At 40.5% G+C, this 15,333-nt stretch overlaps 1 protein-coding gene across 5 annotated transcripts; it reads left to right on the plus strand.

Moving 5' to 3' along the window:
- Nucleotides 1-149: 149 nt before the first annotated feature.
- On the plus strand, nucleotides 150-14,665 carry LOC102806812 (uncharacterized). 5 transcript variants are annotated; one of them, XM_085507135.1, is made up of 3 exons: nucleotides 2,427-2,479; nucleotides 2,937-3,058; nucleotides 12,128-14,665. In XM_085507135.1, the coding sequence occupies exon 3, from the start codon at nucleotides 12,297-12,299 to the stop codon at nucleotides 13,683-13,685; it is 1,389 nt and encodes a 462-aa protein (XP_085363261.1). In that variant the 5' UTR covers nucleotides 2,427-2,479; nucleotides 2,937-3,058; nucleotides 12,128-12,296; the 3' UTR covers nucleotides 13,686-14,665. The 5 variants fall into 5 exon arrangements, with proteins under 5 accessions (XP_006813727.1, XP_085363264.1, XP_077863460.1 ...); XM_006813664.2 differs by lacking the exons at nucleotides 2,427-2,479; nucleotides 2,937-3,058 and adding an exon at nucleotides 150-684; XM_085507138.1 differs by lacking the exons at nucleotides 2,427-2,479; nucleotides 2,937-3,058 and adding an exon at nucleotides 1,744-1,806.
- Nucleotides 14,666-15,333: the final 668 nt, after the last annotated feature.

The following is a 15,333-nucleotide window of genomic DNA, read 5'->3' on the forward strand; positions in this document are numbered from 1 at the left end:
CTCAACGAAAAATACACTGCGCATGCTCAATACCTTGAGATCGGCCAATTTACTGTCATTACCTGTATCTCTTTCTCTGGATTGACTAAAGTTTCTAAATACAATAGATTTCAATTTATTGAACGAACTGTGAAAGCGCGTCTGTTAACAATAGTGTTTTGCTGTCTTCCTTCTGTTTACTGTTTTGGAGGCTGCCTACACAAATCGCTCATCGATCTACTTGCGTAATCTAACAAGACCCGCTACCTCGGTTACACAGTTAGAATAAAGGGGTGGGTAACTTTTGATCTCGCGGTGTTTCGACCTCTACGTCTATGAAGTGTAATTCAGTGCAGTAGAAGACCGACCTACTGAGTCCCATCGTCGTTATGAATAAGAGTGTTCGCCGCCGTCGCCGATGTTAACTGTACCGTACGTGAACACAAACTAGTGACGACAACGCCGTTTTCATTTTCACCAAAGGGCGAGTACACGTAATTGAACGTTGTCCGCTGATGAGCGAACACGTAACGGACGTAACACGCAGTTGGAGATACTTGACATGTGCGGTTAACTACAGAGAAGGTTTTGATATAGTGAAACATATTTTAATAGGCTACCAAGACATCAGGGATCTGCAGCCCGCGAGGAAAGCGGTGCCGAACAAGAACTGTGGCAGTCGTTGGCCTGAAATCCACAACACAGGTGAGTCGGTCATATTTTATCAATGTCGAACTTTGCTCTACTGTGTGTTATTTTAATGAGCGCTCGTTGCTAACGATTGATCCCAGCCACCATGATGCCCTTTCCAATCATTTTTCAACGATTAAACTGGAGAAAACCATGAGACAATGGCAGTTATTACTATTATTCACTAAATTACTCCCCCGATGGCAAGATAAATAGATGAATATGTGACGTACTACGAATATATATATATGTATATAATGACATATTCTTTCGACTTCATCTGTACGCTTTGTCGAAGCCAGTGCTCATGCTGTACCCACAACCTTGGTGCAAATACAAGTAAATGAATTGCCTTTGTTAAGTTTCTTTCGTGTTTCTGTTCGCTTTATTTCAATCATGAATGGATGGTACCTGTATCCTAGAACAAACAACTAGTACGACAATTCAATGTTACAGTACACAGCTTGGTTATGATTGTGAACACATATTTAGTGGAAGCCGACTGACGACCCTCGTCCGCCGGGAAATGACGAGTAACGTGGCCATGAAGCCTATATCCCCGCTGTGACATACAAAGTACATGTAGTACAATCAACGACCAGAATGACGCAAATGAAGTAGACAACAGTTTCGACAAGCAATCCATCGTTTTAAAAACCACAGTGAAATGTACAACAGGTCCATTTTAAGTTAATGACCGCGCGTTCAGACTCCGGTAACTAACCGCGACCAACTTAATGACTAGGACCGGCGATAATTCGATAATCAACAAAATACCTTGAGTGGAAATTTCGTAAAATTATGAGCGAGTTATACAAATACAATAGCTGTTTTATTAGAAACTTTAAATATAATAGATTTCCGAGTCGGTTGTTATTGTAAACCGCTTGTTGAATACACACTTCCCACGCCCACAAACTGGCATACATGGTAAGCCATTCAAAATATTGTTCACATGCAACAAAAGACGAACATTGCCGCAAACTGGTGTCAGAATGATCCAACTCCGGTTATGTAAAAATAACCCCTAATAACAAACACAAAAACAGTTTCCCCATTAAAGCAGCTAATGCAACGTGCTATCCGATTTTCTGGTAACCAGACCATGCTATTTAACAGCTTAGATATTCAACGACGGTAGGTATTCTGATTAACTTACATGGGGTCCATTTTTCGACGTTTGATTGGCTATCGCGCAGTAAAACGCGAGCTCAAAAATCGATAAATAATCACTAAAAACCAACGTGGTGTCACATACGCACACCTTTAACATTATATGCCGTAAATCAGGCAGCGTAACGACTGACCGTGGGTGCAAAGTCACTCTAACACTGTATCTCTATTTAATGTATTTAAATGTTCGAGTGTTCGGGAAATGTGATACTGCACAGCTTCTATGTTCTGAACTTCCAGGACGCTAATTTCAGTCCCCGCATAGGCATGATATCATAGACATGATTATATGATTGGATCAGCTCAGTACGGGAGCGTGTATGTACGTGTGTTTGCTTATTTTTCGGTAATTTGGTCACTTTCTGTCTGTTCTGCTGTGTCATAAACATGAAACCTGCAATTGTATATGTTTAGGGAATAAGAGATGGTCAATTGTTGCCACGCTGATTGGAGCGCTATCCGTTTTCCGCATCGCTACATGCAGTCATGTTTTGTGTTCCATTCGGACTGCTGTGAAGTCGCCTCGAGGGAAATGTAGCTTTATGTATACCCTTACATTGACACCAACATTGTTTCAGTCCGTGGTTACCACTCGTTGCACCCAGTACGATTGTATAGTTTGTTTTTGACTACCGAGGTACGTATACGTATGTATTTTGCGCCTCCACACGACTCACAGAGAGCGAGGACGTATTACCGATTGATTGCATTTTGCGTGACAACCGAAACAGTTTCATTTATCCCCCTTTCGCAACGAGTGAAGAGTTTTGATCTCTGTTTAACCACCTTGACACTCCCAAATGAATGAGCTTTTTTTCGCATTCCTGTGAGAGAGTAAAATAATTACGTGGCGAATATTTGTGCGTATCTTAGCAATAACCGACAGAACATGAAGTTACTTTACACGCAATCAGGCTGATTCGTGGGTTGTAAAACGATCCCTTTTCAGCCCAACCACACCTGTTGCATTATGTATACACCGTGACGAGGCTGAAGAGCCGTGTAATACTAGCCTAAGCGGCCATAATTTCACCTGGCCCCCACGTCAACCCCTGAATCACAACAATGTTTGTCATTTTATGATTTCAATGTAGTTCACAACGCTTTGCTCATTGGATCCAACGCAGTTACCCAAGGAGCATTCCCCACCTGCGACGGGGCAAGTCGGAATTGTTTACTGGGTACAGCGTCTTGGCAATTCCGGAGAGTATAACAGGTATTTAACACACGTTTGATCATAGCAACGCGGTAAGCAACACTCTGTGGTGGCTATGACTTGGTTTCATGCCTTAGTGCGTGGCCCCAGGCTAGTGAAAAACCGTCGACCCATAAGTATGATTGCACTTTACTACTGGGCACTTTGAGTGGCCCAAGGTCCAGTATTGAAGAAATACAATGGGTCTTCTAGATATGAATTAATTCTACCCTATGGCTTTAATCGTATAAGCACGGCGACCAGACAGTGGTTTGTTTTCTTCGATTTTACACCGGGCTATAGGGCTAATTTCGAAGCTCTGTGGAGGGGGAGTTACTATTAAATATGTCTGACACTGGCGGTAAGATCATATGATATATCTGTCCAAATGATGTGGTTTATCATCATGATTCGAGCACATAGTTTATATCACCGCTATCTTTCTCCAAAATATATTGGTGGACGAATTCGAGCTCATTTATAATCATGTTTGTTTAATGATAATACTGACTATTTTACAAAACATGTGATACGACAATATACCCATCACTTATTGTCCGCCGTTGTCCCCACAACTTTCAAATCTGAGCCAAGAATCAGCCTCAAACACGATTCGCCATGTCTATCTTTGTGTTGTTTTCTTGTCCTAAATCCCTCTTGACATTCCTGTCATGGCCACAGAACAAACCTTGTTGACGGCCATGGACAAAGTGAACATGCGATATCACTTAATGGTCGTGAACTGTATAAGTTTAATGCCCCGTTGTTTACTGCCACTGAGTCAATTAGAGATCTGATGACAACCCTATTAGCGGGTAAACCATTTCCCTCCAGCAACTAGTAAAATAAATCAGATTCTTTTGACTTGTTTTATTGTCTTTTATAAAGTGGTTCGATATGGAATTGAAACATTTTAGTGGCATTTCGTTTGTATTTAACGCACTTTCACACGGCGGTTTTGAGACCATCAAAGGAACAGTCCGTCCTCGCCCTACCTCTCTCTGACAACTGATATTAACATGGACAATCAGAGTATTGGTACTGTCAAAGTCGGTTGTCAGATCTGCTCTAACTAGATTCCTCAACAACACCTTACCTGTCGTTGTTAACTTTCATTATGCAGTAGTCAATATACAATTGCATATAGGCACAGTTTGGTTCAATGTTGAAAATTCCTTTCCACAATACACCACAAGAAGTGAGAGCTAATGAACTCAATAGTTCTTTTGAACAAAACAAATTCACTGCCATTAGTATTTACGATGATAGTGCTACATTTATACAAACACATATGTTCAGTTAATGCAAATAGTCTTGAGTGATGCACTGAGGGAAAGTGGTAACATGAAAATACGGTGATTCATGCTCAATACTCACGCTGTTATTTACTCAAATGAATTGTTAGGGATCAAATCACCTACTGAATTAACATAACAAAATGTTTGGTGAAAATGTTCTTACAAATAATTATGATCCCCGTGCTGGTTATAAACTTATCGTAATTCACCAAATCCACCCTCGGGCTAAAGCCGGTGACGTCACGCACGTTGTTACGTTTGGGCATGCGATTTATTTTTTAAACCCGTGTATTTAATCGTTTAAGAACATAAATCAGGACACTTTAAAACGTCTTAATCTTGCAATCGGCTTGTTAATACCTTTTACGATTAGATTAAAGTTTGTATCGCAATCGTGCTGTGCTTTATCTCAAGTTGAAGAATATCCCTCATAAACAACGATATCGGGTCGTGCTCTATCTCGTTATATGCACATGGTCGATAACTTTTTGAACTGAAAAAAACTATTGATACGTGTATAATTAGTTCAGATCAAGTTCATTGTCATTTAGTTGTTTTATATTAACTTTGCGCCCCATTTCCTTACGTGTAAATGCACCATGCACTGCCCATAGATTCATCAGAGGAAAACTAATTTCGGGGTACTAAATGTGTTTGAAACCTCCGTTCTTTGTATCGATGTGTGCTTTGTCTAGTGACCCCGGGATCAGCGATTAGAAACTGAATTACGTGAATTTCTCAGCTTCTATGTCTTTTCATACTAGCCCCAAGACACGATTATTTGCTGTATCGCCAATCCCTGGGCGCATCTCAGGGATTGGCTTTATCGAACATTGTGCCGTGGGTGCTGAACATAGCTAGAACCAGATCAGATGGAAAATTACTTCTGCCTCGTCTTTTGTGTACAAATAATGCCATGCATTGATATAGGCCAGCATTTTCAAGTTCCAGTGGTGCAGAAATGTACGTTGTGACAAGTTGCAGTTGTTATTTCATTATTGGTGAAATAACTGTTTAAATCACTAATGCTCAATACTACTGAAAATCGTGCACTGTGGCGTGCGTTCTCGCGCACTTGTTAGCTATCCCATTGCTATCAATAATGTCGCATTATTTACGTTGCTGTCACCGAGCTAGGTGTATTTATGTATGGGATTTAATGATTTGTATTCACAAATGGGAGCTCTTCAAAATTGCAACCTCAAACGTCTTCATCGAGGGTTCTTCTCGCTGTGCTTTAAGTTGTAACACCGCTACTTGCCCGGTTTCGAATTTCAACAAACACTCGCGGACTTAGAATGTTGTCACGTTTAATCCACACAGAGTGCCAGCTCTACGGAGCCGTTGCTCCTCTCCCCTTCCGACTGTACTCGGTGACGAATGGACTGAATGAATGCTTATGCAAACGTCAAATCACTAAATAGTTATCTTATTTAAAAAAATATATTAAATACAGTTGCGTAATTTAGCGTGACTTGAGGGGGCTATGGGACGTGTAAACTCAACCTTGGTATAAAAGCTTGTTCTAATCATGTCACGTCATAGTCTTTCTCGGGTCACTATTTTGAAAATAGTCGAAATTTAAACCTAATGCGTTCACCGTTCACGTGGCGGTACAGTACATTAAAAGGTGCGTAGTATTATTGTAAAATCGTTTGATGTGTGTGCTTATGGAAACTAAGCGCCCACTCAATGGGGAACAAAGAATGTGAGGTGAAAACCGCCAGTTTGGCGTGACTGGTCGGCATTGTGGGTCGTTCAGACATATTGAGATCAATCGATAGGTAAGCATACCGTGTGCTATTGTAAAAATACATGTATGCATTGTTTATCAACGTGTATAGGTTTAATTTATATTAGCTATTACCCCTGACGACTGCGCTGTGCCCGCCGTGTACTGTGACACATATTCAGCTCCCGTCCGACATTGCGGACGCCGCCGCGTACCTTGTAAATTCATTCCACTACTACAAAGTCTTCTGGTGACATTGAGATTAGGTACCATTACGCCTTCATGTGACGATTGACCTAATGACGATGCCAGTGTGAATTGGACTTTCGCTGACAGGTATAAATTGCTCGTTTACGGGTCAGACAAGGGGATAACGTTAATCTCCCCGTCCACATTTCGGAATACTACTCTCAGCGCTACGTGACACTCGTCTTGTATCTGGTACGACAGTCCATAACAACGCTGTAGTGCTTTCATTTTCTGAGGTACTTATGTTACGGTTGTGTTACATTGAAAAACATCTGAGGGTTATATTGAGAGTCTTGGCTACATTTGATTCGTTCCTCTATGCTTCAGTTGGAATATGCATTGACGTATTTTGGAGAAGCACGTTAAATGGTAAGGAGGTCCAGTTATTTAGTTAAAAGAACATTCAAAGTACGTCTGTGTGGTTATTAGCCGGAACGAGTAATTGTCTTTTTTCGAACTGATTTTCTGAAGTAAAACGATGTTACCAAAATACAACCGAGTCGTTAACGCCCTACCATCGTGTTCGATCACAGGGATTTCAGGAACTATAATAAACTACTTAGTATACGTCTAGCCTGTACGAAGGGGTGGGGCTATTGGCTGGTATGTGGAGGTATCTAGTATATGCAAATGAAAAAAAATATATATTGGATGGGGTCAATAGGTGGGTTCACGTCATAATATAATGAAGCCAGGCATTAGGCTTACCGAAATTTTAGGCTTGCATAAATTTTGTGTGTGAACATGAACTTAACTTTAGGCCGGCTTAAATAAGTCGTGCTGAGAAACGGTGCCGAGGCCGGCCCTAATTTTAATACCAAAGTTAGGCCGGCCTAACTATAATGTGAACAAGCACCTGATCAAATCAATTTCGTGAGCTTTGTTGCGCAATATCCAAAGTTTTCACAATCCGTGACAACGAAGGTGAGTGTGAGAGAAGCCAATTTGACTGCCGAAAAAACAAAATCATGAAAGACACGAAAAAATCGCAGCCCGGTTAGGAGATAGATAGAGAGAACGGAAGCACAAGTGAAAAGAAATATGAGTTGGCGGATTTTAAGGCAGTAGTTGACAACAACCATCGTAGTGGCGAAAGTCTTGCGATTTTTTCACATGTTCTCAAAACTATTTGTGTGTACCAATTATTGTCTCGTCTCACCATTGTTTCCGAGTTTCCGTTCAATAGTTCAAAACAAACCATATACACAGTTTATCCACTGAAACTGTGTCGTATCCCAAATCAAATTAAACAATTATTTTGTGCTCACTCAACGACTCAAATTATTTGGAAGAACTCCAGGGCGATTTAAAACACCATTCCGATGAAACTACAGACTACGTCTTCGTCGAGATTGGCTACGTAAATACTGACAAACTGCGAGAAGAAACAAGACGTTAGACGTAACAATTCTCCTTTCCATCGTCTAAATAACGTCCCAACAATGTAAAAGCGATCCAAATTTTAATCTTGTTTATTCAACAATGAAAAAGAAGAATAAATGGTCCGGCCTTGAAACTGGCTAAAATTGGTATTATTATACAGAATGAAACATGCAATTGTAAAAGGTTGCGTTGCAATTTCTCCATTGGACCCAGCTTCCAATAAAAACATCCAGAATTTTTTCCATTCGCAATCAGCTATTTCATCACATTTCTAATGGTCAGTATGTACACACATATTCCATAAATTATGGTGACATTTATGATTTAAGTGAGTATAAACTAGCTACGGGCGACCGTCTGACATTTCAGAAGCCGTGTTTACACATAGACGCGGGCGCAAGTATAAAACAAGAGCGACAAACTGAACCACTCCTGACACACGAGACATAAAATAAGAAGCACCAAACGATATACGACGTCAACCAACAAGGCCGTAGGAAGCAAACATTAGTTGGTCCGGCCATCCATCGAGGGCCGTAGGTCCGAGGCGTATGTTGACGTGCGCCGAATGATCACGTCTGCTAAGGGGGACGTGCAGAAGTACACCGGCCATAGCCGGTATGGCCGGCACGGTTCCTACGGCCTCGACCAATTCTGAAATTCTGTGCGGAGTTCCAGTTTCAGCGCTAGCCACGTGTAGTGTGGCGACCAAAGACTGTCCGACCGATATAGTCGTTTTACGAGTCCATAATTATCTCCCAGTATTCACCGTATTCATGTAAAAAATAAGTCGAGGCACGATACATTGTTGGCCGGAATATTTTTCAGTTGTTCAACCTGTTTACAATTACATTGGGAACGCCGATAAATTGGCTGATAGGGCTATGAGGAATAATAATACTTATTATTGCACAATTCGCCTTAAATAAAGGTGTAAACCTTTGCGGGGGAGTCGTCACTTGCGCATGCGTTAGATAGCTAAAGCGTGTTATTGTTTACAAACAAGCGTCTACCATGACTCTTTGCGTTTTTAGCGTGTGTTGTTATTGTCGCTTGGGACTCAATTTCCGCGCGTGTGCAGGTGACGCTCCTCCCGCTTTAAAATCTCGAATTCGAATCGTTTTCCGATATATGTTACTGTCTCATAAACCAGAACTCACATCGAACAGCTCGAATCAGACCAAGAGTATATATATTTAAAAAGAAAATACCGTTACTACCGCCGGATGTGGTTATTTCCCAACTTGTACTATGCAGACGTCAATTTCACTTTTTAGTTACGCGCTAAATTTCCTTTCGTCTTTCGAATGAGTTAGTCTGAAATAACGATCTGTCCAATGACGGGACTTAGATTTATTTACCGAGTAATTTTCTGTCATTATATGGAACATGTTTTATTATATTCCGTCCATCAACGTAAAATGAACCTACAGACCGGAAATTAAAACAAGAAACTTGTTAATGAAAAATTGATGTAAGTCGCATTACGTCATCAAAGTGGTAGGACGCTATAACTAGTTTCAGAAAACAACTCAACACACACTGATACCGAATCTTTTCAACATTGACTTTGACTTTTAACCTAGCAGGCAAGAATAATGTAGAGCGCTAATGTCGCACTACTCAAAACGCAACTGTATAACTGCGTCTGACTACAGTTTGCAGCAAAATTAATTTTCCACTAAAACACTGATGCATTTTCAGTGGCTGTTTTTTTGAATTTATGGAAACTACATATTTTAACAAATGTGGTAAATGCTGTATTGGTGTACATTGCAGTGGGAGATATAGAATAATTGTGAAATTCGAGGTGGCCGATTGGCAAAAGGGTTGAGTTTTTGGATGCCTCGGCCGCATACAGCTGATTGTTATGATTCGTTGGCGGCCGAGCGTGGAGATGTTTGGGTGGTTGACTAGTTAATCGAGTCAGCGTACGCACTATGTGCGTATTTTCGTATATAGGCTGTTGCGGATCGGAGAAATGTCTCTGCGGACTGGTTTGTATGTAAGTAGATCAGGTGGTCTGTTTTCAAAAATCTTATATCCAAACAACTACAGTAATTCGTTACATACATGGCTGACACGAGAACCATGCGCCCGAGTTGGGATCAAATATGTGAACGAATGCACAACACAAGTGCACTATCTGACTTACAATACGTCAACCACACCTAGGAGTTTGCACTCAGGCTGGCTAGTCACATTCAACTGATTTTGTTAGCATAAATGTGTACACGTGTTTTTGTTTTCATTCATCACATATTTTTGTATAATCAACTTATGAATTGTTATAACTACATTTTGAAACCAAGGTTCGAAAACTGACCACTGAATGACTTGTACTAGCGAGTTCAAATGTATTATCAGTAATTGAAATAAAGGACTCCGCGCTACACATTATTGCGTGATAATGGCCGTAACTGCGTCTCCTCCATCTTTGTCACGTTCTTTAATATTGTACAATCATGTAAGATAGTGTATGAGGCGCAGGCGAGCACATCGCGTCTAGACCTTTCCCTGAAGCCAATATGACGCTGTTGGTTTTTTTTTATCACGCAATAATGGACAGTATATCGCCCTTTATACCCTAAATAATCACAGTTTCCTAAATTGTTACTCAGTGACAGCATTAAATATTAGATTTACGTATTTCAAATGCACTGAATATTGGCGAGAACAATGTCACTTTCACGATAACCTTTTTCAACGAATCATATAACGCAGCCTGTCAGTGCAACAATGTATCGGTACTGTGTTAGTGTCGATTTATTCAGATGGTGGTTCAGGAGCGTTGAATAACTGTTAATATTTGAAATTCGGGTCTTCGCCTTACGCCATTTTTTTTTTATCCGTATATCATTAACCATGTGACAGCCATAACTGATATTTGGTGATTGACCGGGATGCATATGACATCATTTAATGACACTGAATATATTAATAAATTAATCAATATTATTTGACGATAACAATAATTATCTAATTCAGCCGTCGATTAAGTGTATTAAGAATTAGTGGAATGTTGTGAATGTGAATTCACTTTTCTGCTGGATAGCGACATTTTTCATTCCACACGAAAACCAGTCTGTCGGTGACTGGCAAATAATTGTCTACATCGATATATGGGCTGGGAATGTATGTACAGTTGACGTCCGTGCTATATACTGACTCGTGTCGTTCAAACACTGGCGGGTCGATACTGGAACAATATTGACTCGTGCTTGCTGCCCTTGGCAACACTAGTCAGTCGTTTTTTTTTTGTTCACGTCTTCTCTTGACTACTTGCATGGGCTTATCGGACTCGGATTGCAAACGCTGGCACGAAAAATCGACCAGGACATTTTTGTTTCTCTGGACTTAAAACCCTATTACACGACTGAATGTGCTCACTGTTTTTGTGATAATCGCCAGTGAAACGGGAGTTTGGCTGATTACTGTCAAAGCAAGGCAAGCGTTTTCGCTAGTATTGCGATTGAGCACACAACCCATTAACACATAACTTTATCGTGAAATCTACAGATGTTCCCTATAGCCGTATGGCAATACAGAGGTACGATGATCGACGCTCTCCGAAAATCACTCTAAACAAACGTTATGATGGGGTAATCTCTTTTTTCATTATTTTCAATTATTCTTTTTTTATAACCTAGACAGACACAACTAAATGTGTCACCCCTTTTTGTTTGGTGATAATAATAATACCCTACGTTGGCAAAGATGTAATTCATCTCGGTCTTTGATAATATTTTGATGTGGAAACGTCAACTAATGTGACGGCAAATATTATTTTTATGTGGACTTATGAGTATCCGTCGATACTCATAAGCATATTCTCTTCACAGCAGGGAGTCTAACTAACATAATTAGAGGCGTATGCAAATAATTAAATCGTTTAACCATCTACCGTCGTTAAGTTCTGTCGACACCGAACAGATCTTTGCTCGTTGTAATGCATTTGCTATTGACCTTTGCAGCATAACTGCCATTTCCTGTCTGGTCGAGATATCCTTGCCCGTATTGGCCTACTATAGAACGTGAACGTTTGCATTTCGATCCCGGTGTATTTCTTGTTCGTGTAAACGATTTGTCGAGGAGTATATTTTATAATAATTTAGGGTAATTATGATTAAGGCAGGGGAGCTCCTTCAAAACTTGTTTTCAACTTAAAGGGCAGTGGTTGTCTAATGGAAGTAACCGAATGCAAGATCGTGCGTGTCAGTCTGTAAGGATTGTCATGGAAGTGGCGATGCATTGCTCGTCATTGTATTGAGATATACTTAGTATATGCACTATTCCCACCCTCAATTATTATTAGTAAGCATATTTGTCCCCTTAGCCGTTTCGATCACAGTATCATGTCATTATTAAATTAACAAATACTGCATTAACAATAACTGATATAGCTCCTTCGTTTTTATCTCTCTTCAGACTGCCTTAGTAACTGTTAACGGACTTTATACTGTGGCTGTGGTGTGTGAAAAACGCACATGTTAGTCTGACGCCAGCAATGAGATGTAGCCGCCTATCTTACTGTTAATAACTACACATCGGGTTCGTCTGCGGCGGATCGACATATTTCCAATATAAACCTGTATTTATGGCTACTACCATGGCAGAAATTAATGTGACGAAGAAAGACATTCAGAAATCAATGTTGGCGTACACAGACCGTGCGCGTGAGATTTCTCACCAAAGACTCTTATCTTCAGTTCGTTCACCTACCCTGGTGAACGACGACGCCTTTCAATACAGTTTTAAAGTTGCCAATTTAAACCGCGTTAGCCGGTCCGAAGAGATACCATCTGAGTCGCCGGACCCGGATGTAAGGATTGAACCACTGTATCGATCAGCAAGCACGTGTACCCTGAGAACCGATCTACCCGATTCACGGACACACCCAGAGATTTGGCGGAAGCCATTTCTTCCCGCCATCGACCAGAAGTCGTCACAGTCATTCAGCATGTCGGAACTCTTTAATTCAATGACATCAGTGTCCAACAGCATTAGGCGACAACGGAACCGCGGCGGTTCGCGTATTGAAATCGTCGACATTTTGCCTTATCCAGACTTCGATGTCGACTCACAATATTCTACCCCTAGAGTAGTTAAACCGATGTCCTTGCAGAACTCCCCGATGCTCAATTTTGGTAAAAAAAGAAACTTTTATTCAAAGAAGAATACGAAAAGACCGCCTACCCCGCCAAGAATAAGTCATAAACAGCTGAGGAAAAGACGCGCTAAGAAGAAAAAACGCAAGGGAGCTTCAGGAAAAGACGATGCCAAGAAATTCCCCATCAAAAAACAGTTTCTTTGGTCTGAACTGATGGAGCAAGAACTGAAAAGCTACATTCCTGAGCGACAACCAGGTAGCAATTTAAAACCAATGTACAAACGAACACCAGAGGGCGATATTTACATACCTGAATGGCCGATTGAAATCGGATTAGAAAAACTTGTCACGAGAAACATGGAATCGCCAGCTGAAAAACAGCTTAGCGGGGCTTATGCCGACGAAATCAAGGCATTAATGGAGCGAAATGCCAGAAAAAAGATTGAACGTGAGGCAGCGGCAGCAAAGAAAAAAGCTAAAAAGAAAGTGAAATTTGTTCTTCCTAAAGGTTATGTGAGTAACCGAGATAGTGATAGCAGTAGCGAAGGCAGTGATGAAGAATATGATTTGGATGAAGAGATCTCGCAAGAAATATCCAGCAAGACTAAGGATAGTGGCTCAAACGAAAGCCCCCCGAGTAACGAAGAATCATTATTAACGGGGATTCGCGACGGAGAATCGGGGAGCGACGGGTCCCGCTCAAATGGAGCGGAGAATGGCAATCCGTCGCCGCGGAGTTCGGACACGCCGAACAAGGATGGGAGAACGTTCACCCCTTCCTCCATAGTCGTGGAGCTGAAATCAGTTGAACCTGTGGAACTTCCTATATCCGCAAATTCGAGATTGTCATCAAAGAATGAGCTTGACATGACATGACTTGACCTCTGACACCTTTCCTATATATTATATTCTTCTATGACGTAAATGAGGGACACGACGTTCGTTCAAAGCGTCGATGTCGTTTTGATCTGAAGACGAACGATCCCCCAACCAAACATAGTAGTCGATTGAAACGATCGTTGCCTTCACCAATATACGTCATTTTTTCGTCACTAGAGGGCGTGATTTAAAGAAATGGTGTATAACGATTGGTGCTTATACATCTATAATAGTAATATATTGTGGATTTAACAAAAATCATTCAGCATTGATTCCCAGGCCCACCTTTACAAGCTAGGAGTGAATTAAAAAAAAACGTCGCGTATACCCACGACTCAGAAGAGAAGAGTTTGTTTTGTCTGGCAAATTTAACTGAATCGAACGTCGTGACGTCATACGTAAATATGTTATGAATAATATAATGTCTGTGCTAAATTGTGGCAACTATGCACTGATCATGATTCGCTGTGTGACACTATCTCCTCCCAACTCAACCGTCATAGTATTTATAGCCAGCTGGGTGGAATGACGGTTAAATTATATTTAGGGGGGGCGGTAGTTAAATTAAAGTAAAATTTCAGAGTCACGATTTTTGGTTTAGTGAGTTCAACTTGGTTATTGTCAGCTATACTATTGAAATTGCTCAAACGTATCTCACGCATTTGTTTAGCCTGTCGAGTGACTCTGATTTGAACTGGTCGCTGAGTAACTGCTATATTTACAATGCATTGTTTTTGTGTTATTGTATTTGCACCACCCGTATAATGATGAACACCATGACGTCATAGAACCGACATTATGCATGTCAAAAGCTCATTTATGAAATGTGTGTTCATGTGCATCGCTTGTGCCATCTGATGTTAATATCTTGTATTTTCACCTGAAGTTATAATATTGATCATACTTCTTATGTTTGTTTGTTTTTATACATCAGGACATTAAAACTGTAAACAAACGTTGTCATTTATATATTTGAACTTGACTCAGTCTGAATCTACGTGTACGAATTAGTCATCGGTTAATTAGAAATACAATAACCTGAATGTGTGCGAACACAGACTATGAATTCCCTTATTAATAACTGCCGAAACGTTTTTTTTAGGATATTCAGTATTCAAAAGGGTACAAGAATATGTTAACAATGTTATTAGATTAGTATGAAGCTAGATTTGAGAAGGTTTAACCGATAAATAATGTCGAAACAGTTGATTAAATTAATCACATATACGCCCCTCTGTAGTATATAAACCTTAAAAACACCATAGAGCGCCAGGTATTTTTTAGGTGATTGGAAGGTATCGAAGGAGTCACCGGCGGTAATTAGTGCAAGTCGATCGCGCCCAGGTCAAACCTCTTACTTGTGATTTCCATTAGAAAAGCGCATTTGATTGTGGGAAAATCGATGTTTAAAAGTCGCACACTCGTAGCGCGACGACCACCGCTCTTTAATTTTACTTCCTATCGCTGCTCTACATGAACGGCAGAGGGCGCTGAACAATTCATTACACTCTGGCAGCTAATAGAATCAGCGGAACCTTTGTAGTGACTCGTAAATGACTACTGACGTAATCTGAATTTACACGATTGATTACATGACTGTTAAAACTAATTACTACTTTTTCCCGTTCGATGTTTACTTTAATAA

The sequence above is a fragment of the Saccoglossus kowalevskii genome, chromosome 13, assembly GCF_978046115.1.
Source record: "Saccoglossus kowalevskii chromosome 13, keSacKowa6.1, whole genome shotgun sequence".
Taxonomy (NCBI): Eukaryota; Metazoa; Hemichordata; class Enteropneusta; family Harrimaniidae; genus Saccoglossus; species Saccoglossus kowalevskii.